At 36.5% G+C, this 26,988-nt stretch overlaps 1 protein-coding gene across 8 annotated transcripts in view; it reads right to left on the bottom strand.

Moving 5' to 3' along the window:
• LOC134647221 (myosin-IIIb-like) overlaps nt 1–26,988 on the bottom strand; it is a 41,488-nt gene that overhangs the window by 4,594 nt on the left and 9,906 nt on the right. For 4 of the 8 annotated variants that reach the window (XM_063501452.1, XM_063501455.1, XM_063501454.1 and 1 more), the window contains exons 2-17: nt 10,726–10,910; nt 8,784–8,939; nt 7,869–8,150; nt 7,346–7,648; nt 6,856–7,137; nt 6,337–6,525; nt 5,539–5,741; nt 5,239–5,419; nt 4,662–4,812; nt 4,146–4,356; nt 3,129–3,424; nt 2,767–3,056; nt 2,083–2,357; nt 1,622–1,787; nt 1,095–1,314; nt 272–415 (exon numbers count right to left, since the gene is read on the bottom strand). In XM_063501452.1, the coding sequence (XP_063357522.1) occupies nt 272–415; nt 1,095–1,314; nt 1,622–1,787; nt 2,083–2,357; nt 2,767–3,056; nt 3,129–3,424; nt 4,146–4,356; nt 4,662–4,812; nt 5,239–5,419; nt 5,539–5,741; nt 6,337–6,525; nt 6,856–7,137; nt 7,346–7,648; nt 7,869–8,150; nt 8,784–8,939; nt 10,726–10,890 (3,514 nt within the window). In that variant the 5' untranslated portion in view covers nt 10,891–10,910. The remainder of the gene's footprint in view (nt 1–271; nt 416–1,094; nt 1,315–1,621; nt 1,788–2,082; nt 2,358–2,766; nt 3,057–3,128; nt 3,425–4,145; nt 4,357–4,661; nt 4,813–5,238; nt 5,420–5,538; nt 5,742–6,336; nt 6,526–6,855; nt 7,138–7,345; nt 7,649–7,868; nt 8,151–8,783; nt 8,940–10,725; nt 10,911–26,988) is intronic. The other 4 variants (XM_063501453.1, XM_063501458.1, XM_063501457.1 and 1 more) reach the window with 2 other exon arrangements.

The raw sequence follows: 26,988 nt of genomic DNA on the forward strand, positions 1-26,988 counted from the left end.
CAGGGTCACTACCAACTAGGCCAGACCAGTCGTCAAATATACTTAACCTTTAGGTAAGTATGTAATTTTCTTTCGTACATTCAACAACTCTTTCATGATACTCGTACATGCTGAGGCTCTTACATAATTTGACTGGGAGCTATAATATACCGAACCAAGTCAATTAAGTAATATTTAATTGGGATCGCAAATGATCCCTGAATTTTGAAACAATATTATTTTATTGAACTCTAATGTTCACAGACTTAAAACCGATAACATTGCGTCTTACGACTCTGGATAACAACGGCAGCCTTATTTGAATCGACGTTTTCTTTATTGCTGCCGGAATTGGTGTCGTTGCTGTCGCTATCGTTTGATGTCATCTTCCTTAATATCTTCGCTTTCATCATGGCTTTGTTTTTAATTAATACAGCTGAAATTTCATAAATTTTGTCAAAAATAGTTCTTTTTGTAGGTACGACATCGCTCAGCAATATATACCTGTCATGCAAAGTCAGCGTGCTAAGAACCAAAACATTAATATTGTTGGAATTAATTCCGGATATACACTTGTTACCACTAAGATGTTTGGGCGTTTTTTTGTTGTTGTCCCAAACACTTTTTTTTTAAATATGGGTTTTTTTATGTTATTTCTACTCAGAATCACGAGCTCTTTCTATCCTAATAGGAAAAAAAGTGTCCTAAGGTTTTTATTTCCATTCCGTCACCATTTTTCATAGACTTTGTATGGTGGTCGCGTAATGGAAAGATCGAAAAATGTATGGAAATTTTGGGACACTTTTTTTCTCCTATTAGGATAGGCGCTCGTGATTCTGAGTAGAAATAACATAAAAAATCCCAAATTTGAAAAAAAAAGTGTTAGGGGCAACAAAAAAAACGCCCGTTTCCTAAAGTTGCTGATTCATCATTACATTACAGATAATAGTTTAGAAATTCCCGATAACCGGTGATAACAACTCGCAATTGATACCTTATAATGCCAACAGCTTGGTGGTAATGGGTCAGAATATACTATTAGTTCGTGCGTCTCTACAAATTGAAACAAGCTTTCTTAAACGTGCTGTTTAACAAATAGCACAAGTATTTCTTACCACCGGATTTATGTTTTCGACTGTCCTGTTCCATCTGTTCCCTCTGGAACTCCCTAGCTAGCTGTCTCTGTCGTTCCTGGAGTCGTTTCCTGGTGAGCCAGCCTCTCACGTGTTTTTGCAGCGTGAGTACAGATATAGCCATCTGGGCCTTCAGCCGGAGGAAGTACCGTCGAGCGAGCCATCCTCGACCACACGCTTGTACTAGTACTACTTTCCGAATCTAAAATTTTAGGAGAGTATTTAAAAATGCCTGGTAAATGCGGGTAGGGTGTATATTTGTCTTAAATTTAACGTAAGTAGGTAAGAATAGGTCCGATGCTAATTGACAACCTACCAGGTAGGATAAATAACTATTTGGTTATTTTTTGTACAATTTCGTCTACATACCTACGTATTAATACGCGTAGCGCGAGGCAATACGCGCCTATAAGAATTAAATGAGCAATGTTACATAAAATGTTCTAATGTTTGGGTTGTAGCGAAGAGTCGAGTGGAGTAGGTATCATAATAATATACATAAAATGTACCTGTTCTTCGTAGATTCGGGCGAGTACTTCAACGTGATAATACTTCAAGAAGACTTTTGATTTCCCTAGCGCCCAGCCGTCCATCTTTAACCTTAAAAGCAAAAGACGGCACGTGTCTCGGTTCGGTTTTACTTCTTCGTTATAGCTGAATGCTAAAAAACTATACCTGCAATCATTATTTAAGACTTGAATATTAATTTAATTCAAAAAAATATACACAGATTATTTCACGGAATCCACCAGGCACTGTATAAGTATATTTAAGGGATCAATGACCTTACTCCCATAAATGAGGCCGGCACGACAGGTTTCGAACCGTACTTATGTAAGTAACATGGTAAGTTTAAATATATGGCTTGAAATTAATGGATTTCAGTTGGATCTGTGTTATATTTTAACTATGGAAGTGGTTGTTATTGTGGTGTTGTGTTGAACTAATTGTAATATTAGACTTGTCTTACCTCTTCAAAAATTCTTCAAACGTTAATCGGTGGGAGAACCCATTTTGTCTTATTCTAATAGTTTCTAGAACGCCCGTATACCTAAGCTGCTTTAAGATTTTCGCAGAATCAAAATGTTTCGGTGACCGCGAATCGTTTGGTTTCAGGCATCTCACGAACTGGGGCGAGCCACTGACCATTTTCTGGAGTAGTTCCATTAGAGAATATCGGAAATAGGTGGACACTGTTTGCTGAGCGCGAGATTGTGAAGCAAGCCCACGGCTGTTGAAGCGGTCCTGTTGAAAATATGAGTGATTATAATACAGTAACTATGTCCGTACCGAAAACTCAAACCGGGGATCTGGCAGACCCTGCCGGCGATGGCGGGATGAACTGGACTCCTTTTTAAAGGAGTGGCCAGACATAGCACTGGACAGAGATTTGTGGAGAATTTGGAGGGAGGCCTTTGTCCAGCAGTGGGACACGACAGGCTCCAAATATATAATAACTAATGTTTAATCAACAACTACCCACGGTTTTGTACAGATAAGTGAAGTATCTAAAAGATGATTATAATATTTATAACCAATTAAATCGTTCCTAATTAGAAAATATGCCTAAAACTGGTCGCTGTTAACTGTACTTTACCATAGCTAGCATATTTACTAAACGGTTTTTTTTCGTAATCGTGCTTGTATTACTTACCCGAGTATCACATGAACTGTCTAAACTTCTGTTAGTGTCCGTATCTCCTTGCAGAGGGGAATATAAATTGCCAGTCTTTGTAATCGGACACTGGAAAAGGAACCTAATGATATCGTATTGGCTTTGTCGCATCAATTGAACCACTTCCGGAGGCAAGAAATTGCGGTTTTTCTCCAGGAACCCATCGGCTTGATAAACTACGCGACCAGCGAAGTGGTGAATGGCAAAGCATATAGCATCAGATTTTGGCCGGACATAGTATTTGCTCTTTAGATTATTATGGAATTTTTCTGTAAGAAAAAAAATGTACTGTAGGTATACGTTGTATATTTGTAGAGTACTGATCAATAAAAGGTGATTACCAATTAGGCTTCTATCAGTAGACCTTGGGAAACGGCTTTCTTCATCAAGCAGAGCTAGCAGGCCCATAGGTCTTGACAACAACATGTCTAAGACGGGTCTGTTGTCGGAGAACTCTACAAGATCGACGGGGACGCCCTCTGCCATATACTCTTGCTGCTCCCAGGTAAATATATGTTGATTGAAATAGTACTGTATTTGTTCATTTGCAATGTTGATGCATAGTTGTTCAAACGAATTTCTATTAAAGTTTTCAAATCCGAAGATATCTAATATTCCAATGGATAGTTGTTCAATGCTGAAAAATAATAATTGTACAGAATTATCTTATACCTTTAAATAACCTTTAAACGACCAATTCTTGCATATTTATTTATTTATTTATATATATATTTCGGGGATCTCGGAAACGGCTCGATTTCGATGAAATTTGCTATATGATGGTTTTCGGAGGCGAAAAATCGACCTAGAGGTCTTATCTCTGGGAAAACGCTCATTTTTGACTTTTTTGTATGTTTTCCGAGCAAAGCTCGGTTTCCCAGATATTAAACGTTTAATCAAACACACAAGTTTAGGACTAAAAGATAGGATTATAGCCATTGTACTTTTTTTTTCTCTTAGGATTATAGCCATTGTACTTAATTTCTTTAAAAATACCTAACTTAATTTGTAAAAAGAGTCGTGTCGATATGATTGAGCAGAAGTAAAAAATACTTAACTCTTCAGTATTCAAACATACACTGGCATCAAATGATATCTAAATAATGTCATTTAGCTATCGTGCATCTCGCTCGTACTTGTCCGTCACATGTATTGGTGCGATCGAGACGCACGATAACTAAATTACATCATTTAAATATCATTCTGATGTCAGTGTGTGTTCGAATTGGCCTGTCACTTTTGGAACCGTGGCAGTGAAAATTCTAATAGGTAGTTTTTAGTTGTCTCTGATACGGCTGATGGAAGGGTGGGTTGGACGTTAGTAGGGTTGTGGGCAGTTAGTAGAAAAGTGTAAATACCCATACGGTCTATTTTGACACAGCAAAGCGTTGATCCTCTCGACTATTCTGTCGAAGGCGCGTGCATACAGGCCGCGTGCGGTGGCGTCGCGAGCCACGGCCGCTTCGGTGGGCGAGCAGTGTCGCGCTATGGTCTCCCCTCGAGCCACCACACTGCTGCTAGTCAGGCACTCGCGGAGGTCTCCTGTCTCTACGCCTAATAGGCAGGATGCTGGAATGAAATTTTAATAAGAGTTAAATTATTAGTTACATACTATTACCTATTTCACAAGCATTCTCGTTTATTAAATGTTATGTCATTTTTAGCTACAAACGCTTCATTCATACCACGTAAATCTAGCCCTAGTAAATGGATTTATAGTACCATAAGCCATTATACTTTACGACCAAAGAAATATTACGAAGATATACGTATTGCCAAGACAACAAAACACGAAACAAATTATACCGTTTCTACATTCTACAGGCAATATTTTTATAGCGATGATAATCCTTCATACGTATTAGGTGCCTTACCTCTATGTAAAGGTGCCGTGTCTATTATCGTAGCTTTGTTATCAGTGTTATCTTCCCCCGCGGTCTCCCCAAATTCTATATCGCCGAGATGTAATATTGCTGATAGCATTTTGTAAATTATTTGTACCTCCTCCTCTTGAAATCCTACCACCTGAAATGAAAATAGTTATTATTGCTGCAGATGTTTCTATTGACCGAATAACTGGGCCATTTTATTTAATGTTGTCCCCTACACTTTTTTTTTCAAAATTGTTTTTTTTTTATATTATTTCTACTCAGAATCATGAGCTCTTTTGATCCTAATAGGAGAAAAAAAGTGTCCCAAGATTTCCTTACATTTTTCGATCTTTCCATTCCGAAACCGCCATACACAGCCTATGAAAAAATGGTAACGGAATGGGAAAAAAACCTCGGGACACTTTTTATCCTATTAGGATAGAAAGAGCTCGTGATTCTGAGTAGAAATAACATAGAAATTCACAAATTAAACAAAAAGTGTAGGGGACAACTTTAAATAAAATGGCCCAACTGTTCATAGAGTAATTTGTGGGCGGTATAAATGTGTTTACTTCCTTACCTTAAACGCTTGATTTAATTGCCGCCAGCGGTGAACATTATGTTCACGATGAGCAACAGAAAGTGGTTGTAGGTATCGATGCCTAGATTTGAGTTGTTCGTCAAGGTAGAACTTCCTCCAACGCCCTTCACTTTCCAAACCATCATATAGATAGTAAAATACGTGAAAATTGCTTTCGCCTCTGCAAATAATGTTGTCTTAGTAAATTATCCCTATTGAGGAAATCAAGACACTCAAACGTATCTACTAAATCACAGATGTAATCAATACGCAATATTAAGGATAAATAGTGGCACTCACAACGCTTGGTGAACAACCCTCGATTGTTCTAAAAGATAAACAGAAATCCGTGCCCCAGATATCCTCCCCACTCTCATGAGAGACAAATCCAAATATTTGCCGAACCGCGAGCTGTTGGCGTTAATGCCTGTTCGAGCGTTTCCAAACGCCTCCATTATCGGGTTCACTTGCAGGATTTTATCTTCTACGTTACCAGTTTGTGTCTGGAATAATAAGATAAGTAGGTATTGGTTTCAACTACGTTATGTTATGCATATTAGATTAACTTTGCATAATACATCGATATCGATACTGATAAGAGTCTCACGCTACCTAGTAGGTAAAAAAATGAATTTCAACATAATTATGAACCAGTCCGTTGACCGTAGATCTTTTGTTGACTGTACTTGTAGGTACTTTCAATACTAGTAAAACAATAGAAGCCATTTGACAAGTCAAACTCGAAGACAAATGAATTTTGCAATAAAGTGTCAACTTTAAGCGTAATTTTTTTTTGCGTTTTTGCTAAATGAACGTGGGTTGACGCGTACCTAATGCTTAACAGCATCATAATAAAACTAAAGGTTGCCTGGTAGAGAATGCCTTATGGCATTAAGTTCGCCTTTTGTACAGTGTGTTTTTTTATGTGCAATAAAGATTAAATAAAAAAATAAAAAAATATCAGAGGCCTTACCGCGAAAAACGAAATTTCTTTATCTGTCTAGAAAGCGATAGGGGGCAGATAACGAAATTTAGATTTTTATAGTGCCCTCAGTATTAATTTTAACCAGTTTGCGCTGGAGCTCACAGTGAACGTACCTTTGAGAGAAAGACCAGCTGTTTCAACAAGAGGTTGGCCGACTCGGTCTTACCAGCGCCACTCTCCCCTGAAATAACTATAGCTTGGTGCTGTTTTTGGTGCATGAGAGCTTGGTGTGCTGCATCTGCTACAGCGTAGATATGGGGAGGATTGTCAGAGCGGCAACGGCATTGATAAATTTGCTGACTCTAAAAATGCAGAGAAGATTAAAATCTCCGATAAATATTAACCTTGGACCACTCAGCAATATGTAAAAATGCTTGTATATTAGGCGGGGTAATCCGAAAATCTGTTGATGGTCGTTTATTGGCGGCTTTATTTACATCTACGACAATAAGAACCAATAGGTATATACATATACGTATTTCACGACTAAAGATTGCAAATTCTTATATTGGTATAAATATATAAACAATAAATTTTAAACAATATGCTTAAAGGTCACGGTTAAGTGATTGACCTATTGATGTAATCCATAATGTATGCACTTAAGATACATAATGTAAATTTTCAATTACCTTGGTAGTGTAAATACCTATGTCAGTGAAAGGATTGACCGCCACAAGTATATCTCCAATGTAAGTATATATTTGATTTTGGTTATATCTCTGCTGCAGTTGTTCTACGATGGCATCTTCTGTCAGTACTTCTAATGTTGCTAGATCATCAGTATACATTTTTTCTGGTCGTGCTTTTCTATGTGACTTTAATTTTCCTCTTTTTGTCGTCACATCGGGGGCGCGGCAGCTTCGCCCGTCAGCTCGTTGGCGTTTTATTTCTGTTTGAAGTTCTTTGCGAATCTGCAAAATACAGCAATATATAGTTATTATGTTAATATACGAGTAGGGTTTGCAATCCGGATCCGAAATGTATGAAATTATCCGGATCTGGATCCGGATCCGCGGATCTTCCCATACATTTCGGATCCGTCGTGCAAACCCTATATACGAGTATAATGTTACCTTTTCTCTTGTGATACTGAGGTCTCGTACATTATGGTTTACTTACCTTTTCTTCAAAACTACTAACAGCTAATAACAGAGGATGCTCTAGAAGTTCCCTCGCGAATGGTCTCTGGTTCATATCTTTGACCAAGCACTCGGCAATGAAATCTGCTAACTGTGATGAGAATAGCTCAGGGTGCGCTAACGTAGGAGGTGGATTCCGTGGTATTTGAAACAATGCCCTCATTGGATGAAGTCCGGATAAGGGAGGTTCGCCTTCGGCTAGTTCGATAGCGGTAATGCCGACTGACCAAACGTCGCATCTGCAATCGTATGACTGATCCAACTGCTGCTCACATGCTATGACCTAGAAGACGATACACAACTTAGGTTAAAGTCATCTTGCAGAAATATACAACACCGTGATTATTATCGCCAAAGACATCTTAAGTATGTAATAGACATAAGGCAACTAATAACAACAAGAATTATTTTTACTTACTACGTACTTAATATGACACAAAGTATGACATAAAGTGTCCGTTTTGTGTGTCAAGAAGTAAGATGTTAGCAACGTATGATTTTACCTCTGGGGCCATCCAATAAGGTGTGCCTACTGAAGTATTTCTCCGTGCAGCAGTCGCAGCTAAATGTGAGGAAACTCCAAAATCGACGAGTTTCACTTCGCCGTTCTCGGTGAGTAGAATATTATGGCCCTTGACGTCCCGGTGCATGCAGCGGTGGGCGTGAAGGTGGGTGAGCGCGCGGACCGTCCCCCGCAGGACGTAGGCCAGTTGAGGCTCCGTGAGGTTGCTCCCGTGTTCGCGGATACCAGCGCATAGATCTGTCACTGAACCTCCGGTACAGAGCTGAAATAGAATAGTTATAAAAATAAATATAGTTAAGTGGATAAGCACTAAAAGAAAGGAACGTATTCCTCACAATAATAAATATATTACAAAAAATATGTACGTACAAGTAGGTGTGGTCTTGTGAAGTCAGTTAATACAAATTAAGGGCTACTAAGTAGAAAAGATAACAATCTTACTTTGACGAACGCCAAACGAAGAGAAAATATGTACGGAATGATCACTTGATCAGTCATCTGTGCTACGAAATGCTACTTGACTATTACCATACATTATTTAAGCATCGATTGACGTTTTCTATCAACGGTTGACATTCCCATCAGGCCCCCTTGTATGCAGTAATTGCCTACATACACAGACAAGATATCCTCTAGACGGAGCATAGTAGCGCTACCCCCTCTGCCACAAATATACGGTAGTTTTACTCCATTCTCGAGTCAAAGTGTCTTTGTGTGACGTCCGTGTCTTTGAACGGACCAATCATGGCACGGAACTCGCTCACCTCGTCCCCCGCACCCCAGTATTTTTGGCAGCATCGGTTTCATGAAATAATTGCTCTAAACTCCGTCTAGAGGATTCCTAGTCTATGCCTACATATTACACCCATCGTAGAGTTGTAAAAAATTCTGTTACCTCCATGACGAACCATATCTGGTCATCATCAGAGCAGACTCCGCGCTTCAGGAACAGCCCGAAGAATTCTGGAATGTTCGGATGGCTGGACAAATCCCGAAACACTAGGAATTCCTCCTCGATCTCTTCGATGTTTTCAGTGATGTTCTCCAAGATCTGAAATTCAATGATTGCCTTTGTATAATAATAGTATGGGTATATTTAACTTGAGTTTGTTAGTAGTAGTTAGTAGAATTCTAGAAATATTCATTTGCATAAAACATTCAAAATAAATAATAATAAAATAATATATAAATATTATACGACATTATTACACAAATTGACTAAGCCCCACGATAAGCTCAAGAAAGCTTGTGTTGTGGGTACTCAGCAACGATATATTATTATAATGTACAAATACGAGTCCTTAAATACATAGAAAACAACCATGACTCGGGAACAAATATCTGTGCTCATCACACAAATAAATGCTCTTACTGGGATTCGAACCCAGGACCGCGCTTCACAGGCAGGGTCACTACCCACTAGGCCAAACCGGTCGTCTAAATAGATAGTCTTTTTATTGCAAAATAATCATTAATTTTGGTAAGCATGTATACATAAGATAATCTAATTTTAGATGTAACTATGTAATATAGAGCAGCTAAAACAAGTCAACCTTAAACAACATTTTCAAGATAATCATAATATTAAAAAATGGAAGTATGCAGTGATGTACATTTTAATTAAAAAGCTAAATATGACTCATTGTCACGCAGACGCTTCTCCTCCGCACCGGAAATCGGATAACGGTGTGTGGACGGCCTTACATAACATGGTTTATGTTCCGAACATTGACACTAAGTAGTGTAGAACGAGAGGCTACATAGTTATGTATTGTCTGGCGGCCTTGACACGGATACTTAGTTTTGAGATAACATCTACGCAATCAATTACAGACGGCATGTTAACAATGGCCAGCATAGAATGAGTGTTTGTTAGCGGTGATTGGAGGTCGAGTATACTTAAGAGCTTTCCTGTGCCTAATTAAAGGTATCCTGTGAAGGCTCTTTTATAATTTATAATACAAGAATCTTAGATTCATGTAAGTTAAGTAAATTTAAATATTTAGTTTATTTTTTTTACTCAAAGTCCGATACATTATTTTTAAATTACTCGGTGATAAGTTGAATACATCTGAGTATTTCATCATACATTCAAGTTGTATATTATACCTACGTATAGAATTTGACCCGAATAATATAAAACATACTTACGTTACTTCAAACATCAATAAAAATTATCTAGGTATGTAGGTAATTCGGTTCTCAGCAGTTTAGTTTTGAATAAAAAAATAACACTATAGTTGATACATACTTATACTTATACTACGAATCGACTACGAATGAAATTCCTTAATCAACATAATCTAGTACAAATTAATCTTTAATCAATATTCATGAATCAGTGTTTAGAACATCTCTATTGGTAAGTAATTTATGCGTGCGGTTGCGGGTCAAGTTCGATGGCATTTATTCAAAAATCTCATTATCATTTACAAACATCAATAAAAAGATGAATTTTAATAGAAAGTGCGTTCGATTATTTTCGTCACATTATTTTGTTAAACTGTGAAAAGTATTTCGTAACACTTGAAATCAAATTAATTATGCATGCGGTGAAATACATCGCCGACTCAAAATTGGAGCTCGCTGTCCCGTTACAAGTACTTACAACGGCTCATTTAGAGTAACTCTTATTGGCTTTTTATTTTACCTAATCAAGATACCTTATTAAGAGCAGGAATAAAAAATCCAGATGGTCTCTTTAGTTCATGTTAATAAAATTATGTTAAATAATGTGATGATGTTATTCTGCTCTTTATTTTGGTTTTATCTGGTTATAGTTTTGCGAGTCGCCTGCGCCATACATCATACTACCAATGAAAGTGAGGTTAACCCACCTTGACGGCGACTCGCCTCCCGCTCTTCTTGTCGCGAGCGCAGTAGACCTCGCCGTAGGTCCCCTCGCCGATGAGCTCCTGCAGCGCGAAGCGGTCGCGCGGGTCGGCCGCGCGGTCCAGCTCCACGTGCTGCGAGAGCCCGCGGTACGCCATGTCGCTGCGCATCGCGGCTCACATTGACATCTCTGAAACAACACATGCAGTGTGTACCTACATTAAATATGAGCGAATATTTAAACGGTGGTTAGCATAGGACCTAATAAGTAGGTACATTGAGATAAATTTTGATTAAAAATACACTTTATTACTGCCGTATTCGAACTTCAAGATATTCACAAGAGACGACACGTACTAGATCTATTCTAGATACGTTATAGTTTAGATTTCAACTAGTTCTCTTTTGCAGCGCAATTCGGGCAACCAATGTCACTTTTACGTTAGATAGAGTTAGATATCTAATAGATGTGAATTAGATCTCTAAGCCATATCTTGTGGAAATCGTTCAAGAGTATCTCCAGAATCGCGCAAATGTCAAATTTGACAGGTTAGATCTTAATCATATCGTTATCGTATCTTGGTGATGACTAAAAGATATCTTATAGATCTCTATTTCAAAATCCGAATCGGGCCCTTAGTTATTAATACAATTGGATTAGGTATCTATACTGCACTATATTTTTTATTTCTAGTTTAATGTTTCTAAAAATGTATAATTGCTCAGTTTTGTAGGGCAGCTACATTTTCTCAATGGTGCTTGTTCTTTTTTGGGAGGTATTTCCGATCGAGTCGATAAAAGTAGCTACTTTACTTATATTAGCTCACAGACCGTTTAGTTATTGGATATGCTCATGGATACGTGCCTGAACTCTGACTATCAAAAATTGAGAACTTTTCATTAGAACGGGGGTGCGTATAAAATACCAATATATATTTCTTAGTAGAAAATTATAGTTGTTACCGTCCGCTAACAACATAGTATTTTATTAATAGGTGCATTAATTAACAGTCGCAATGCACTTAGACGAAGTAAAAAATACTGCAACTGGCACGTGAATCCGCTCAAACGTCCGGGAAAAACGAGGCTATTCGGTTACCGTAAAAGCACCGATTTACCAAGTTCGATAGTTAATTTTATATACTCGTTACCATTATTGGAAAGTGCACGAAAGCAAATTCGGTGACCAAGCCAGGGCAAACGGGAAAGGCAACTTTGATTCGTCGTTAAATGAAAATTGAGAATCCGTTATAACAATTTTGGTCGAAGAACGAATATAAAGTATACCTACTTTGAAAAATATTACAAAATTAGACTTGGATAGTAAAACGAACGTTTTTTTATTACCTTTAGATAAGTATGGCTTTTTTCAAGAAAATCGTAAACATGAAAATAGTTTCATAGTTATCATTGTTATCGGTTTTTGCTTGAAAATGATGTACAGGAGTGTCATTTCTGTAATATTTCCGGAAATATTACTGTAAGTTAGTGTGTGGCAAACTTATGAATCACTTACACACGCAATTACATCGATTAGCTATTAAGATCACCTGTTGTCTGTTGTCTATGTCTACTTTTTGTTGATAGGTACTAGGTACCTACTGTGTTCGCTGAATTGTTATCTTTTATTGCTGTGAGTTGTCGTATACTAATACGAACCCGTAAAAAAATTTTAGATTTACATGATAAATACCTAAATTCAACTAATTGATCTAGTGAAATCGAAGGTCTCCGTTTCAGCTTGGGCAAAAATGCTCCCGCACAGTCGCCATCAGATATATCGGAGCGGCCAAGGTGTTCACAATATCTGAACACGCACTCTAATGCCTTGACAATAGAGGCATGTTCAGATATTTGTGAGCGCCATGACCACTCCGATATATCTGATGGCGACTGTACCTATGTCCGGCTGTTCTCCTCTATGGGTCGCATTTCTCAACCAATTCCCGTCAAATTTTGTGAGCAGGTTCGCTAGTTCACAGTAAATTGATACACAGGACATAGGTACGCGCTAGGGTGCATGGCCCTTAAGGTTATTGTGAGTCCGCTGTGATAATGATTCAACGAAGTATTTTTTATTTAGATTTTTTTTAGATTATCGCGAACTCTATAAAGCCACAGATAGATTAGGGTCATTTGTCCCACGACACGTGTCCTGTCCGACACGACAATTGTCCGGACGACATTGGGCGTCTTAGATATGATGTCGCCCACATGTCGATAAAAGTCCAGCAACATCGCGGCACTTCACCCAACGTCGCTGGCGACACGTGTCGTGGGACAATTGGCTCTAATCTATCCGTGACTTAACTCACAGAGCCACGAATACACCACGGGGCAACGCCGTCCTCGAAACGTCGGAGGTAAATCTTAAAACTTAAATACCTACGCGATTAAGTCCCGTTGTACAATTTAATAATGTTTAATACTATCTCTCACTGTTAACTCTTATGTATTTATCCTGTTTTTTTTATCTATTTTTTTTCTACCTGTCAACCAAGACAAGCAAAATATAACCGTAAGTAAAGTACCCAAGTATTACTAGATTTGTAATTTTGCACGCCATGTACTCTACGCAGCTTCTACTTGTGGAAACTTGTAATTGGCTCACTGTTTCTATGTTATTATACCTAACTTGTTACTCTAGCTGTAAGTTTTCCTAACAAATAAAAATAAAAAATATACCATGTACCTAACGAATATATTTACAATCAATAAGTTAGTTTACCAAGAAAGTACCGTTTGTCAAACACTCCAGGCCCGACAGGAAAACGTCCCTACGAGGTGCTGACACCAATACTTGTTGCTTCACCGGCGATCATACACGGACCAAATACTCCTTGCTCCACACATGGCGCTGCTCGTTTCGGACGTAAAAGGAGATTTGAATTATTTATTATAGTGCAATGAACGCTCGATACGTTTATGAAAGTGTAAACAACAAAAAACGGTTATCCGCTGATAAGTAGGGTAACTACTAATATTATTTTATTAAATTCATAAAGGAGTGGAATATACTCTCGAAATAATAATATGAGGTTGCTTTAAGTTTATGTATCAAATTGTCGATAAGTAAAATAATCGATATGTAGGAAGTCTGAGGGGCTACCGCGAAAACCGAATTTCGCAAATTGCGGGCATTTTTCTCTGTCACTCTAATTACGCCTTCATTGAAGTAAAAGAGAAAGATCCCCGCAATTTAAGAAATTCGGTTTTCGCGGTAGCCCCTCTGGGAAGGTATGTATTGTTATGAAATCAGGAGCGTGTGCAGATGAAAATAGGGACTACGTTTGAAGGAGAAGCGGTCAGCGGTTTACTTATATATTCATTTATTAATACAATTGTGTATCAATTTAATGATATAATAGTGGGAAGGGAAACTAGCGATATGGCATTATGAATACAATAGTACTTAAAACCCCGTTGCATGCCACCTCGCCGGCGCCGGCGCACGCAGCGTTGTAAGTGTCAGCATAAAGTATACCTTGTCGCACACCGGATGGCTGTTTTTAGAAAATGTACGTGATCAACGTCATTGTGCATGTTACTTATAAATGTATTTAAGTACTTACACTTGATATAAAAACAAAAAATTAGGTAATCATATATGACTTTATCAGGATTTGTATCTAATTCTGAACCACTTCGAGATAAACTCGGGACCGATATCCATTTTCGGAAGCTATCTAAAGTGCGCATAATTCAATACGAATAAGTACATTTTATTTACACTTTGTACAAGTTTCTTACTACTGCTGCGACTTTTTATGCGAAAAATCTGTATCATTTAAGTAAGTATTTTTTATATGTACTTTCTTTTTACAGTAATGCGAACCTTAGTGTAGCTAATTAATGCCCAAACTTGTTTTTAAAATATGTATGTTTATAATAATAATCTTATAACGATCTTATCTTATAAATAATTATCCAAGTTTAATTTACCGTTAAAACGAGTTTTGTACACATGTGTACCTATTTTAATTTAATGTTATGTGTAAAGCCAGTTAGGTACTAATAAGATGATAAATAATTCGTTTTAGATGATTTGTAAGATGATAGCAATATATGGATGATATTTCATATTGTAATTTGCATATGCATTCGACCGTTTCTAAATACCTTACTAGCGACCCGCCCCGGCTTCGCACGGGTTATACAAAACCTTAACAAATTACACACTATAACCTTCCTTAATTGATTAGTGAAAACCGTTTGAAAATCCGTTCACTATTTTTTAAGTTTATCGCGAATATACATACACAAACAGACAGACGGTGCGGGGGACTTTGTTTTATAAGGTGTAGTGATATTGTTAATTAAAGTAGTCAAGTGCATATAGTCGCACTTCCAAATTCGCCAGTTTGCTGTATAAAATTTGGAACAGGCAAATATTTACATATTTACATACTTTACCGCATAGAGATAGGTACCTAGGTACTTATACTTAACTAGTATGAATTGTGACAAAATATTAGTTGTTACATTTGTGTCGTAATGCCCGTTCCTTTATTTACTTTTTTCACAAGTGTCTAACGGTGTCAACCTTGTCGTGCGGTGTGGCGTAACGTGTAGCAAGACATGAGATTTCAATTTTACACGTGCACGGAGCACCTGTTTTGATCGAATACCTTTTTTTACTAATGACATAAAAAAAGTGTCCAATGATCCAGTTGGGCGAATTCGTAATATCATTTTTGAAGAATGGAATGTCTTCTAAATCCATTTCTTAATATTCACGACTAGATATTTTAGGTTCTGTTTATTATTATTATAAGCATTTTAAATTTTGACAATTATACCTAAACCGGACCCACCTTTTAAAATTTATGGATCTACCTAAGTAAAATTCACTCGAGAGTCTTGCATTCACACTGAACAAACATCACTGTGCACATTTTCAATACACTTTGTAAAGAAAAACCGTCGAGGTCGCAGCCGCTGAGGCGTTGAACCTAATCCATCATAACACTGAACTTGTTTAAGAGAATAAAGTCGTACATCACTATAGGTGACCGGCACTTGTTGCGTTATGGATCTGATAGTGTGACTGACAGCGGCGTCAGAAGTAATTAGTTCTCACAATGCTTTTATAATGAAGGCATTAAAATGTTTTCATGCAAAGAGGTTTTGCCGGCCGGCGGACGGACGCGGCAGAAGCGACACTTTCACTATTTGTGACTGTCACGGAGAATAACCACCGGGGCTAGCAAACTGTCCATTATTTACCGCGAGGATGGGATTTGATGCACATTCATCACATTATACCTAAAAAGTTACTTTAGAGGTTGATTAATTTTGTTTTAGCCGGTAACAGCCAGGATTTTTCCCAGTTATTTTATTACTTACTGGATAATGCTATACTTTTTAGGGTTCCGTAGCCAAATGGCAAAAAACGGAACCCTTATAGATTCGTCATGTCTGTCTGTCTGTCCGTCTGTCCGTCTGTCCGTCTGTCCGTCTGTCCGTCTGTCCGTCCGTATGTCACAGCCACTTTTCTCCGAAACTATAAGAACTATACTGTTGAAACTTGGTAAGTAGATGTATTCTGTGAACCGCATTAAGATTTTCACACAAAAATAGAAAAAAAACAATAAATTTTTGGGGTTCCCCATACTTCGAACTGAAACTCAAAAATTTTTTTTTCATCAAACCCATACGTGTGGGGTATCTATGGATAGGTCTTCAAAAATGATATTGAGGTTTCTAATATCATTTTTTTCTAAACTGAATAGTTTGCGCGAGAGACACTTCCAAAGTGGTAAAATGTGTGTCCCCCCCCCTGTAACTTCTAAAATAAGAGAATGATAAAACTAAAAAAAATATATGATGTACATTACCATGTAAACTTCCACCGAAAATTGGTTTGAACGAGATCTAGTAAGTAGTTTTTTTTTATACGTCATAAATCGCCTAAATACGGAACCCTTCATGGGCGAGTCCGACTCGCACTTGGCCGCTTTTGGTTTTAGTTACACTTCTGATAATTGAAAGTTGAAAATTGAAGAATTCTATCGGTTACTAATCAAGTACGTAATTATAATTAAGCTAAGCAAAACAAAGGGTACATTGGTTTCGAGTCGGACGTTTATGCTCGTATCTATATGACAGGTGAAGATTACTTTGTGTAATTAATTAGCAATTAGGCCAAACTAGAAAAACTTAATATTTTAATGTCTGTGAAAGTACTGTACACAGACTCTACTTTAATCCAGGTGAATCACGGCATCGGCTAAGTACTTAACCCAAATTGCCTACTTAATTCTATTAAGGTTATTTAATGAAAAAAAAACGAGCGCAATATTTTCTACATATTACCCGTTTCCGATGACACGGAAACCTATTGTGTTAGTTCCTGTATGGTAACAATAAGATTTTATCACGTTCTTAATTTAATCTAGATCATTTTTAATTACCGGTATTCGCGGTAATCCGAGGAATTCAGCTTAGAATCTATTCAAACACTGCAGGACAACATGCCATGTTCCCATAATAATGTATGCAAATGAATGACATGTTCCCAGGCTCCACGGTTACTATTGTTTTATTGTTTGGCTACAAATTTCCCGTATTTATCTTGGAATTAAACATTTCGGTAAACGTTTTTGTATGTTGTCTGATCGAAGTCTGGTTTGTATTAGGTAGGTATTTAAGTAAACACTATTGTTAAGATATCGGTATGCAGATTCTTTTTAATTATGTCCCACGAGGTTCTCGCGGAACTCTTACGAGTGTCATTATTGTCATGGTGATTATCGGTAGATAAATCATTTAGTTATTTCTCGTAAAATTATTTAAGTGAGATAAACTGATGCCCGTAAGACTTGTATCTGAATATAATACACATGAAGCGTATAGAGCTATAATAATACCACAGCTGTAAATCTACCATTACCAATCCACCATCATTGTAAAGGAAAGCTACAAGTTATATTATGAATTTATGATACTTCATTCGACCTTTTATAGGCGTCATTTACTGACACTTGTATTTATGGTTTATGGGCATATACTCGAATACAGAAAGTGTTGCAGTATCGCCGTAATGGGAACCACTTGCGCGCGGTGAGATACATCTATCAACCATTAACTCTTTGTTGGCTAGAAAGGTAAAAGCACAGTGAAATTCACTCTGTAATATTAAATTTGATAATTGCTCGTGAGAATCTTTCAAAGTAAAACAAAGAAGTCAATTTAAATATTATGTATAATTTGGCGAATCAAGCAGCGAAGTAATTGCATTGGAATTAAACATTCAATTCGTTCCCATTGAAATAGATTGCAAGATGCTCTATCTTTCTTGGAATATAACATGATCTCGTCTTTAAATGCAAGTTTATAGGCCAACAATGGATTTAAGCGTGTTGGCACAACATGGTTGTCACGAAGCCTATGATCTGCACAATACAATCCTTTCAAAGCATTAGAGAGTGCTTGCTAATGCTTCCCCACGGTCGTTGGACGGATTATCTGCGACAGATGGTATATGAATACATACGCGAAACTACACAGGAATTAAATCCTGTAAAGTGCTAACTAAAGTTTTTGTACCGATTTCTTTATTTGTAGGCGTTTACGACAAAAAATAACCTGTATCCACATTTCCTGCTCATTTGTTTTTCATAATTTTTCACTTGAATGAACATCCCGGACTTACTAGCTCTGTTATTCAATATCTGTCCACTGCTGTTCACTGTACCGTCCACTTCCGAATATCATTTTATTCCAATTAAATGGCGATAACATTAAATGACTTATTCACGTGTGTTTGTTGTATTACCATTGTTTTATTTCTCTATTATTTTGGGTCACTTGCAGTTTACAATATCAGTCATTAGAGGTACATGATTGTGTCAGATTAAGTCAGAGAATAGAATTAGGTATCAATACACTCCCAAACTATTTTAATAGGAATAGATTAGAATAAAGACAATTAAAAGTCCGCAACTCCGCATCCTAGAACATGGAAATCCCTGTAAGGTTTATAGTTTCAGGAGTCACAGCAAAACACGTCTGTACCAAATACCATTTAATTAGACAAGGCCGAAGAATGTTCTACCCTCCACAGACACAGACAACTAAATGATCAATGAATCAATCCACTTATTTGCACATGCACTAATAAAATTATCCTACGGGGTAGATTCAACACTGATTTAAACTTTCACGACTTTCACACATTATTATTTACTTTAACGGGACTTAATAATAATCTATCTATCTATCTAATACCTTTAAACGAGCAATTCTTGTTTATTTATTTATATATATACATATATATATATTTCGGGGATCTCGAAAACGGCTCTAACGATTTCGATGAAATTTGCTATACGGGGGTGTTTGGGGGCGAAAAATCGATCTAGCTAGGTCTTATCTCTGGGAAAACGCGCATTTTCGAGTTTTTATATGTTTTCCGAGCGAAGCTCGGTCACCCAGATATTCGTTAGTTATGTGATGTGTCAACTAAGTGACATATCTAGTGTGCAAAACGTTCAAATCGATAAACTCGTAGTTTCGTTCGGGTAGTTTGAAAAACTTGCACAGCTAGAAGGTGTTGATGTCAACTTTAGCCAGTTTTTCTCCCGATGACAATGGCGTCCTCGAAACGTCGGATGTAGTTTTAAAGCCTAATATACTATACGCGACTAAGTCCCGTTAAAGCAAATACTAATGCCCCATGTATTACAACAATAAACCTTAGGTACTCAATATCTTTTGGTCGCCGTGAATTTAACAAACCAAGGAAAACCTGTGTATACATAGCGTCGAAGAGAGCGTTTAAAATCACATTGTCTCCACACTCCTTGTTAGAGCAAGTGACAAAAAGATTTCTTTTCGCGCTTAATAACCCCGGCGTGACTGCGGCGTAAACAGGCAGAACACCGAGCGTGGTGTCTTCAAAATAACCGTGAAGCTAAATTATTGTTACCATCACCATGGCGAGAAAGCAACACTTTCTATTCGCAATCAAGGGTAAATAATGGTTTTCAATTATCAATAACAATCGTGCAATAGCGAGATGGATCAATTTGCATTTCCGCACACTTAATCTGCCACCTTTTTTCTTCTGTCCCATCGTTATACCTTGCGTAACTAGAGAACTTAAGTGCATGATGTTATATAATTATTTTATTACCTATTCATAATATTGATGTATTCAGGATACTATCGTCTAGCTAGAATCCATCTAACCTAACTTTGCATCGACTTGACGGCGACAAAGTGTGATAACAGCGCTATAAACGTCGTCTATTCAGAGGAAATTGACGTTTATAACTAGTAGTGCTTGCTCGCTTTATCGCATACTATGGTGCAAATCTGCAAAGTTAACTTAGATGAAATCTAGGTCTGTAATTAATTATTCTAGTAAATTATCTACCTACATTATAAAAGGCACCAAAAAACAAACTTTGTATAAAAAATCACGCAAAAGTATCCGAAATATTACATATAATTTCACATTTTTATAATATTTTGTCGAACAATATTCGAAAATAAATGAATATACATAGCTATGCTACTGAAGTATTAGGAATTAATGCTCTTTTAACAATTAAATAAGTCTAAGTTAAATAATAAGTGTTTTTATATTTACGAGTATATTAGTGATATTTTCTACAATAATATTGCACCATAATCTCTTGAAAAAGTATGTTTGTGTTACAAAACTAGCATAATTAGGTAAACATTATGGATCGATCGACCGTTTACACACGTTTAAGCAAACAATGGTCCAATGATGCATAGATCCGCGCACGGGCGCAGCCAACGAGGTTAGGGGCCTTATTCAAAACTGCATTTTACTACTAATATAATACCAAATTAACGAGCACATGATTACGTTGTACTCGCACACCTGTGGTTGCGCTATAGAGAGAGCGAGTTGGCATTGGCAATCAATAAGTTATCGATATCATTTTCAAATATCAAGCATTTTTGCAAGTCGTCCGTAGGTGCATTGTGATTCACAATTAGGCGCATTCCAATATTCGGTACGTATGACTGTTTATATAATGTGACGTGTCACAATGCCAAACAAACCAGACAAACAATAGACCACTCCTACGCAGTTATTTGGGATTTGATAGCGTCAGGTATGTTGTTGTTAGTACACAAAATATCCATAACAATAACATAGCTTGTTTTACGTAAACATTGTATTATGATATTAGCACTCTATATTTAACTGGGTAGAGAGATATATGCACGTCTGAAAGACACTGAATTATTAGTATGTCAGATCAATATAAAACATTTACGTCTCAAATCCTAAGCTGACTGTGCTTATAGTCTGATTTAATTAAGTTTGGCAATAATTTAATTTAAATGTCGAAAAGTTTTACGAGTTTACTTAAAACCTGTTATATAGTGTAGGTCATGCAACTGCCACTACATCCACATGTTGCACCAAAAAAGGGACCGAAAGACAAATTTGCAATAATAGCAATTAGGTTAAACTTACATAAATGGCAAAGTAAAAGTCAACTTGTTTTAAATATTTTTCTTTTATGTAAGAGCCAATTAGTTTTGTAAAACGATAAAGTTAACATTTAAACTAAACGCTCATGCGCTCGTTTATAAAGCTATAACACTTTAACAATTGTATCGTTTGTTGACAGCTCAGACTCTCTACACCACAAAACTAGAATATTAGCGTGCTCTACACTTTCAGTGACCCGTCTATAAATGTGAGTTAATATGTATTAACTTAGAAACTATGACAAATAAAATCTCAATGAATTCATAACAGATTGAACCTTATTCGGTACCTTTAAAAATAAAGTTGTGAGATTTTATGTGTCCGAATGAAGTAAGCGCGGGAGCTTAGTAATAGGGTTATGCGTGTCACTTTTCTGGCACGTAAATACCTTTAAAAACATTACATCTATACAAAAACTTAATTTTTATCTCGCTGGGTTTTGTTATCTTCTAGTCACCCACAAATCCAATTATATGATTCGTTAAAATTAATATTCAAAATACTTACAATGACCCCTTTTTATAGAGCGGCTAAAGGATACCCGTAGATATAATTATACTCGTAACAATTAACTACTAAGACAGTAATGCAAGTTTAATAGTATTAATTAGAAACATTATGAATGACGTGTGAAAGTAGCACTGAAATGGTTTCCCTAATTACGCCTGAAAGGCGCACGTGGCGTCGTCAGCAATGTCACGAGCAAGGCTAATCCTTGGCCATCACCTTCGGAGCCACGTGACCACTTTGCTACCTATTCAACTTCTACATATACTGCTTGTTTCTACTGTAGCTAATGTAATAAAATAAACGATGAAAAGTTTAACTGTCCACACTGTAGTGTAGATATTTAATGCCTTTATCTTAAGTTTGGTTTATAGTTTCCTACCTTATGGAAAGTGCTCGAGTGCTGCAGACACTTTAAATATATTGTTGGGGATATTACTGCCATCTCAAAACTGCCAGAAGATTGTCCCCTGAGAAATGTTTTTCTAGATCAACAATCTGTTCAGACTAAAAAGGCAACCGGAAAGCAAGATACTTATTTATGTCATCATTGCTATTGTAACGTGTATTGTGTTGTGTGTTGTTGTGTTGTATTGTATTGTTGTTGTTGTTAGAATCTTATAGAACAAAGGTATAAATCAAACAAATAAAAATAATAATAGTGTGTTCGATTGAAGTGAAAGTCAATTTAATTAAAAAGACAACCGTGACATATTACACACAAACACGCAATTAGGCTTAATACATATATTAGGTACTTATTACTTGGTATTACCATTGATACTAAAATTTATCTAAGATATCATTTGGACGAATGACCAGTTACATGACAATTCGTTAACTTTACCAAAGATAATTAAGTAGATACAGAGTGTTCTCTTCATAGTCAGGTTTTGAACTCGCTTAAAAACGAATATCGTCGCCGGTACCTTTCGTTCCTGACTAATATACTAGATGGCGCTACTGAGCAGGATGAAGTTAGACATTTTTAGTGTCATCTATTGCCAAGTCGATGAATTTCGGAGTCAAACTATACATGTAGGCGTAACCTGTAAGCATACATTTGTGTGTGTGTGTGTGAGTGTGTGTCGAGCTCATCCATAGCTGCGTACTACTACCATTGTCTGCGTATCTTTTTACTTAAACGCAATCTTTTTTCTCTATTAAGTTGTGTTGTAATAATGTATACAAAGTCGCTTAACTTTAAACTCGGGTAAATCCATCTGGCAGATTAGGCGATTTTGGTATTACTACATAATCGAAACTTTGTCGTAATAATAATGTGCGTAGGGAAATGGAATCAACATAACATGATATTGCACGTATGTACCTATATAAATTAGATAATCATTTTGTAATCAATAGGTTGTGATCATGCGTCTATTATATTACAATGAAGTCGAAAGTTAAGATTTATTTTAAGTTACTTAAGCAGTAGGTTGATATATATCAATAATCTTACAAGTACCTACCTTACTACTGTTTCTATTCAAACTAGCATTATACCAGTTGTTATCTACAATAACCTACAACTTTTTTCGCAACTAAAATAATTTTGCATGGCCCAAGAGGACGGTCCATTAAGTCGAAATTAAATATCCAGAATTGTACCTATTAAAATAATGATCTACACGGGTAAGGTTCTCCCCATACTTATCGACGCGGATTCGGCGAAAGCCGATAGTAAACAGCATAAACAGGTAAGGTTCGGTTCGGCTCCGTTCGGCCGTCGACGGCCGAAGCGTCGGCGTCTTTTTCGCTCTTATTGCGTGGACATAAAGTTTCATTTCTATTGGCATTGCCGATTCCGCGTCGATAAGTTTGGGGAGACCCTAACGTTGTCTGGAAGAAACGGCTTCGTGCTTAAACCGACTTACTTGCTTCCAGTTTTATTATTATTTTATTACTTATTATCTGTTTTAGTGAACAATAAAGAAAACTTTTACATTAGTTCCAGGATCTAAATATGTCAAATTAAAAAAGTCAACAGGTACAAAAAAATATTAATTCTTTACGAAATAACCGTGTCAAGTTTTAACATACAATACAAGCAGAGTTATAATTAATACACGAAAGTATTTTTTAAGTCTGTACACTTTACTCCAGAACACAATGAGTAACGTTACCATTGTAATGTTAATTTTCACTGCCGCGTAAATCTACGCATATTCTGCATCAATGACATTTCATACTCATGCCGCGAACAACCTGGTTATTGTTTTGCTTTGGTGGTATTCAGTGCATGTATGCCAGTCAACCATTTAGTGTTACAAAACCTAACATGGTAAAAATGCTAATAACTACTAGCGGTGGAGGATGCACTATAAATAATCATGTTCAGTGAATATTGATTAGGTATCGATAATATTATTAAGTAGGTATAAGATTTAACTACTTATATGTAGGTAATAGTACCTATATAAAAAAAAATACCCCCCTTACCCTATTTGTTGGGTTTATTCCTGAATAAAATTATTTCTATTCTATTCTATTCTATATGTAGACCATAAGAAATAAATACATTTTTCATTTTCTTTTCTGTATTATTTGTATTGTTTTCTGTAATGTGGTGTGCAATATAGAGTATTTGTATTGTATTGTATACTATGTATGTGAATTAAATAGAGGGATTTCCAAAAATAGATGATTATTTTACTCAAGTTTAGTTTATTATTATTTATTGGCATAATAACTAATGTGGTCAGTAACTTGCGAGTATTATGCACGAAACGTAGTAGAAATACTCTTAAGTAAACTCATACGTAATGTAAACCACAAGTGAATTGCGGTCACGTAGTTGTCAATTACGCCGGGTGCCGACCTGCCGCGCCGGCGCTCATTAACTTATCTGTATCAGTCAATTTGCCGGTCATTGTGTTGTATAAGTTACCAATGTACCTAATAAGCTATGGCACCGGTCCATAATAAAGTATATGTGACGAATATGGCCACACCGAAAATATGGTCTACTCGTCATATAACTATAACTTATTGCACTCACATGGTCGGAAAAATGGTTACTGTCCTATGTATTTCGATCATTTGTCAATTAAATTTTAATTGATATGCCTAGAGAAGGTATGAAACAAAGTAGGTAACGCTAAAATTTTTAACTTTATCAGAAGTTTAAACTACCATAAAGTGGTCACACGGGGACACGTACCTAAGGCGGACTGATCACCCCAATGTGGCCACAATGTTGTTTGAAGGGTACCTAATATACATTTTTATGTACTATTAGTAGTTCTGGACATACGGCCACAATAGTATAGTAACTGTAATAAGTAAGTTATGTTTATACCTATAATTACATCTGAGTTTTTTTTTTCAATCTTTAACATACCTCTCCAATTCGTATTGATTAGGTACTTTTGATCCAAATGAACCATTGACCCAACGTGGCACAATGGGTTATAGGCCATTTCCAATTAGAAATCATGACGAAGTAGACAGCGACCTAGAAATGCGTAGCGATGCTAATTATTGACCATCGGTTTGACATTTCGATGGCTAGTTGTTTGCTGTAATGGTACTGTAACTTGTTGGTCAATTATAATAGTAAAAAGTAAACAGTGAAATTGCATTGGTGATGCAACATTACAATTGAAGGGATGTTTACAAAAACAACATAACTGCTTAGAGCGGTTGACACTTTTTTAAGAACATTGTTAATCGTTTCAGGTGTCAACCAGTGTAGTCAGTTATGTTGTTTTTGTAAACATCCCTTCAATTGTAAAAGGAACAACAGTGACACATTACAATTGTAAAAGGAACGATGCGAAGTCGCGGGTAGAATCTAGTATGCTTAACCACGGCAAGACTAATAAAATTAACTAAGTAAGTATTTATAGTTGTTACAATTGTGTACAAACATATTTTACATTCTATCATCGACACTCTTTAACTGGCCATCGAGGGGCCTTATCTTAGGTATATTATATCTGTGCAATGATTTACAATAAAATTGTTAGGTAGCAGTGTGGACGATGTATCGTCAAAGTGTACTGTAGTTGGAATTTTAAGATGTGCGAATGCTACTTTTGGACACCTTAAAAAACTCACATAAGTATTACACCGTGACATGTTACAAACTAGCTTCCTCTGTGCAATTTTCAGATTAGGTTTCATATTTCTGGCGAACATAATAATACACGGTGTCCCAAGAAGTAGTGATATACTGAAGCTGGGAGGTAGAGGACCTAGAGGGCTATCTGAATCACCCCCATGTATGTTCCGCGATTTTTCGTATTTTCGGAGTTATGATTTTTTTTAATTTTTCACCTATCGCCGAGTACGATGAGATTTTTATTTATGGTGACGTGAATTATTGCGGTAGATGCTTGATTTTTTTTGTGTGCTAAGTTGATAGATAGGCCAATTCAGTATGGTAACATTTACTATCGTTAGATCTTTGAATGGAATTAAAAAAAAATTAATGCCAAGAAAGATAAAATTACCCAGTATGTTCACAACTTCAAGGGCGCTTAAAAAATAAAACATACTGGGTAATTTTATCTTTCTTGGCATTAATTTTTTTTTAATTCCATTCAAAGATCTAACGATAGTAAATGTTACCATACTGAATTGGCCTATCTATCAACTTAGCACACAAAAAAAATCAAGCATCTACCGCAATAATTCACGTCACCATAAATAAAAATCTCATCGTACTCGGCGATAGGTGAAAAATTAAAAAAAATCATAACTCCGAAAATACGAAAAATCGCGGAACATACATGGGGGTGATTCAGATAGCCCTTTAGGTCCTCTACCTCCCAGCTTCAGTATATCACTACTTCTTGGGACACCCTGTATAACATTAAGTGAAACTAATTTAGTTTGAATAGTTTCATTTTCAAAGTAAAACTTTCGAAAAATAAATAGAAATTCAAGCTGTCATAATAGTAATTTGAATCGAATGTTAGCGTGTTCAAGATCATTAATTAAGTCTCGGTTAAGGCCTGGCCAGCTGGCGGAACGATGCAGAATAGTACTTTTGTGTGGTACTTAGTCCAATTGGCTCGATCTGAACTCTTGATGTTTGCTAAATAAATCACCGCGCTTCAAGTTCAAGTGATTTATTTCTTAAGCACCCAGCGTTAGTATTTGAGAAAATATTGACATACTATCATAAATATTGTGGATTATAGTTATCGATGGCTTAAAAATAAATGAGTCAAATATAAATGAGATATGTGGCTACCATCCATCTTATTTAAATGGAATAACGTGTCAAAGTGAAAACCAAATATCTTAATCTTCGGCCTTGTATAATAATTTA

The sequence above is a fragment of the Cydia amplana genome, chromosome 4 (assembly GCF_948474715.1).
Source record: "Cydia amplana chromosome 4, ilCydAmpl1.1, whole genome shotgun sequence".
Lineage (NCBI taxonomy): Eukaryota > Metazoa > Arthropoda > Insecta > Lepidoptera > Tortricidae > Cydia > Cydia amplana.